This window comes from Macadamia integrifolia, chromosome 3 (assembly GCF_013358625.1).
Source record: "Macadamia integrifolia cultivar HAES 741 chromosome 3, SCU_Mint_v3, whole genome shotgun sequence".
In the NCBI taxonomy this organism is placed as follows: Eukaryota; Viridiplantae; Streptophyta; class Magnoliopsida; order Proteales; family Proteaceae; genus Macadamia; species Macadamia integrifolia.
In genome coordinates this window covers 14,861,721-14,866,755 of record NC_056559.1, presented here as the reverse complement: position 1 = coordinate 14,866,755, position 5,035 = coordinate 14,861,721, and the positions used below count along the sequence as shown (strand labels likewise).

Genomic DNA, 5,035 nt, shown 5'->3' with positions numbered 1-5,035 from the left:
AAAACTTGGACTTTTTTGCCCAAATTATTCACAAATAAACACTTTTTTGCATTCTCATCAGAATTCAACCCTTCTACCCTTTGGATTGGAAGATTGGAGCTTGAAGGTAATCCTTGTTTTATTCCCTAAATTCAAATTTTTTAAACAGAGAGTGAGACGTTGGATTGGATCATAAAGCTCACAGATAAAAAGTTAGTGGGGCTCAAGGATCACAAAAAATAATCGATTTCTTAAATTTTTTTATGTTAGACAAATGAATTATTTATTGAATTTTCTGTCTACAAAGATGATTTCCCTCCACCAAATTTTTCCAAAAATTAGATGTAATATGTGATGGATGGAGCTCAAATTAATATATATATATATATATATATTAGACACCATTGGCCGATCTACGGCGTGACAAAGTCTGAATGTTTTTTATTTTCGATTTTTTTCAAAAATAATTGCTGAAATTTAAAAATTTTGAAAATAAATAAGAAAATACTCTGTTTTGGTTTGAAAAAACAAGAAAAATACTGAACTATGAAAGTATTGGAAATATGTTTTCAGCCAAAATCGACAAATAATTTAAATTTTTCCTAATTATTTTTTTGTGAATTAATTAACTATTAGTTATTAAAAATATATTTTTTAATTAGGAAAAAATATAACTTAGGGCAAATTTTAGAATATGCTTTGTTGCAACTTTAGGAGCCTTATTTGATGTCTACATTTCAACAGTATTGCATGGAGGCATGGGATACCACTTTTGGCCTAAAAAGAAGTCACAATGCAAAAAGAACACATAGATAAAGAAGGCATGGCAATGCATATACTCCTCCCCCTCACCCGTCCTGCTCCAGCTTTCCCTTCCTTTTGTTCTTCAACAGTACAATTATTTATTTTTTGTTAGTGATCACAGTATGTGGCCAACATACTCAACATGAGACATGATGGAAGCATGCACTAGATGGAATCGGGTTGATCGGACAATCCGTTGCAGTGTTCCAGAATTGGGTAAGAATCAGTACCAGGGTCAACCAATTCCCATATGAATCGGTTGACACACCTGATACAATACCGATATTCAAAACCATGGTTGGCACTACATTTATAAAGAATGAATCGACCTGGTTAAGAAAGGAGTTCAATCCAACATAGAACCCATTAAAAGAAATTAAAAAACAGCCTGTCAGAACCGACAACACCAAAACACGGTCACCATAATTCTAGCATGAGATGTTCTTTCCCTAGCAATGTTTTTCCTCATTTTCTATATGCACAAAAAGACTCCAGATGTCCTGAGCCTGTCAATGCGGCCTAAATCTAAGGAAAACACATGCAACAAATACATTTACAATGACATGCAATAACTTTATTTCTATGAAGCTTGCAAATTGAACAACTAAAAAGTACATCTTTCAACCACATGATTAGCAAGCAATCACAACAAGGACTTGGCACTCGAGAAAATTTTGGAAATGGGCGCCACCAAACTAAGTTGGGGCAAGGATAGTAGATGAAGTGAATCTTACAAGATGCGGAAGCTGAGAGATGTTAGGTCTTCACCCAACCTTACCAAATGTTCCCATCCAACCTCTTCAACCTGGATATCAGATAAACACAATCCATGACTACCGACCAAATCAATTCCTATAAAGTCTAAAAGATAAATTCAAAATGTGAAGACAAAAAAAATAAAAAAGATTTTGACAGAAACTATGATTATTTTACAATGCACAAGGCAAGGTAACTGTCACTTAAAAGAAATAAACTTAGAGAAAACTCAAAGTGCAAAGGTGTGGCTATTCTAACAGTACCTTGTTTATCTTCTGTAATCACACATTCATTATAACACATGTGATTAGTCCCACCTAGCACAAATCTAGAATAAACACAAGGTTTGCTACTTCCATGCACAATATTTGAGTGGCAGAAAACGAATGTCATTTACCTGACCTAAAACGGCTTCAATAATATCGATAAATAATCACCTACTTGCACTCTGTTGCACAAATTCATAAAGCTCAAGCATCATTTCAGGCTTGCATCATAAGGGCAAGCTATTGATTAAACCATTCAATCTTTTGCGTGTCAGAGAAGATAGCAAGGATTTCAAGGCAAGCATATGCATACTGCCTAAGGGGAAAATTTTGAAGGCCCTTTCCACACATACCTGCTGCCTATGTCATTTTTGAGGTCCTTAGAATGGACTAAAAGTAAAAGGTGAATGCTTCCATGTCCCTCATATGACATATTAATATAATAAAATCCAACATAACATTTGTTTGAAAGACTGCAGTATTGCACAAATTCCACGTCTTACAAGTTGAAAATTAATATATTGACTTTTTTTTTGCCTTGGTGGTGATAATATTTGGAATCAATAAGACACTGCAGGTTTAGGTCACCATATGATTGAAGGTCATACATTGTTGAGAAAATAAATTGCTAATAGCTGTCGCAAATGTGATCAAAGTAAACTTTGCAACCATTTGCAATTTTAGATTGACAAAGAAAACAGGATAATTCAAAACTTATATATGATATATGGAGATTGTAGATAAAAGTAATAAAGAAAATAACTACATCAATATACAAAATTTATGAATCTCAACCTTACTACAGAAAGCACCTTATTCATCCATCGTTAGAAATAAAATAGTACTGAATTGCATAATGTCTTAGTTTGTGAAGCTTAAGCAACGCTCAGTTAGAGCAACAGCAGTAATGATCTGACATGTCCACACTCAACAGTAATCGTGTTTACCTCTGAATACACTGAGCGGTTGAAACTTAAAGAAAGAGCCATTTTTGTGCTTCGAGATTGCTCAATGTTTGCCTACAAGTAAAGGGAAACATAAGTGAGGAATGACGCTGCATAGAAATGTATGACAATGAAACAACCTCTAGATCCAAAATAGATGTCGATCAAATGATTGAAAATTCTATGTTAAGTTGGTAACTACAGAATAAAGAAGCTTCATTTCTTGGTTCCTCTAAATCACGTTTAGTTTCTAGTAATTAACTACTTACTGAAGCATCATCCTAGGAACCAACTGAGGCTCAATTGACATCAATACAACCAACCTGGAATCAAGAATTGATTGGGGATGTGATAGTGTCACACATTGAAACCTAGAAAACCCCAAACTTACTGATGTACTATAAGAACACATTATGAAGAGGGTAAAAGGGTTGAAACTTTAATTATCACCTTGACTCAAGAGCACTTCAGATCCCACAAAGGAACCTAGAGATCAGTTTGATTTTATTTTGTAAGAACCCACAAATCAACAAGATTGTTAACATTAATTTTTCAAAACGATGAAATGCATGGAATATTCAAATATTCTTAATTATTCCCCTTCTTCCCTGGAAGATATCGATGCACAAACCTCTGCCATCATGCATAACTCACAATTCTCACCGAGAAGGGAAGCAGAATAGCAACTACAGCTAAGAGGGAGGAATTATCAGCCCTAAAACCAACTAACCTGTATCGTTCTAATTCACAAGAAAATAATGAATCCGTAGACATTTACACATTCATATCCCATTAACTCCTAGAAAGGCACAAAAGATATGGGAAGATATTAAGAAACCTAACTGAAATAGTGGTGGCAAGAGAGAAGAACATAAAACATGAAAAAAAAAAAGAGCAAGGAAATAGAGAGGTATACTGAATAACTACAGAGCTCCAGTTGCTAAAATCGCTGCCCAGCATTCCGACCTGTCCACAGCCAGTTCTCAACCCCCTTGTTGCTCCTTCACGTCTGTAGGCGCTTCCAAGATGAGCGGGAAACGTTCGCAGGAGGACCATATGGGGTTTCTAAAACCGGCTTTCGAATCGAATCGAATCGAAATCGGATGGGATTTCCTCTCTCGGAGCAGGTTCAATGACGCGCGTACCCTCGCTCGGTGGAGACTGGAGAGGTAGATTCTGACATGAACCCACAAAAACTAGTGCACGATGGAGTAATCAAAGTGTTCAAAAACAATAAAGAGCTAACTTACCGTTGCGATAGGTTTAATGGAGGGGCAATGAGCCGATCAGGTTTACATACGAAAATGTATGAGAATAACTTTGATCCATGAATTTAGAATCAATTTTCTCTCTTTTCATTTAATAGATTCTAAATCCACGGGCTAAGATCATACGAGAATATTTTTGTACGTGAACTTGATCATTCCACCTAATCTGCACCATATGTGATTATGGGAAAGAGTTCCCTATTCGAAGTGTGATGCCTACATCAATACATGACCAAATGAAAGTACAAATAAACTATCTATAGGTTGACATTATTGCCTCTCATAAAGGGTGGGGTGGGGTCATCCCCCGTCGACTGGATGCTGCCCCCACACTTCCTCACATAGACCATTTTCTCCTAATTTTATAGAGCAGTTGGTCATGGAGTGCCACGTCTGTTGGGATGAAACTCAAGTAATACCCATGGTGGAGCATCTTACGAGCTTAAACTTACCCATGCATGAGCCAAGCATGGCTGCCACATAAGGGAGGCATGGAAAGGTAAGTTGCCTTGGGAAATTAATTAAGGAAAGCGGACAACTTAGGTCTAATCATTCAATAGACATGGATGGATTCCCAGTTTTTGAAGGACGACAGTCTATTCCAACTGATCCTGCAAGGCCTTGGTTCTCTTTTGCTTCTTTTCATGAGATTTGGGAATCACTTTTGTTTTTTGATTGAAAAGAATCATTTCAATTAATTCGGCAATACATTTATGTTACGGATGATGAAATTGTTCAGATTATCAAAGGTTTGGCAAACAAGTCTAGATAGGGGAGAACTCATTTTTTGTTTTCGGGGACTTCTGTACATAATAACTCTAATTTGTAATTTCTCTTCCTTTTTTATTTATTAAAATGTATATATGTATATATATATATATATATATATATATATATATATATATATATCATGTGAATTAGGTAGGAGTGTGGGACGTGGGTACTTATTTACCAATTTGTAGTGGGTTGTTATTGTCAGATATTGGTTTTATTGGGGATAGTTTTAGTAGTAGGTTAA

General features: G+C 35.7%; 1 protein-coding gene across 4 annotated transcripts in view; it reads right to left on the bottom strand.

Moving 5' to 3' along the window:
* Positions 1-3,952, bottom strand: part of LOC122074469 (E3 ubiquitin-protein ligase FANCL) — a 13,696-nt gene extending 9,744 nt beyond the window's left edge. The window contains exons 1-3 of one of the 4 annotated variants that reach the window (XM_042639300.1): positions 3,666-3,952; positions 2,753-2,824; positions 1,518-1,588 (exon numbers count right to left, since the gene is read on the bottom strand). In XM_042639300.1, coding sequence (XP_042495234.1) covers positions 1,518-1,588; positions 2,753-2,794 — 113 coding nt within the window. In that variant the 5' untranslated portion in view covers positions 2,795-2,824; positions 3,666-3,952. The remainder of the gene's footprint in view (positions 1-1,517; positions 1,589-2,752; positions 2,825-3,665) is intronic. The other 3 variants (XM_042639299.1, XM_042639298.1, XM_042639301.1) reach the window with 3 other exon arrangements.
* Positions 3,953-5,035: the final 1,083 nt, after the last annotated feature.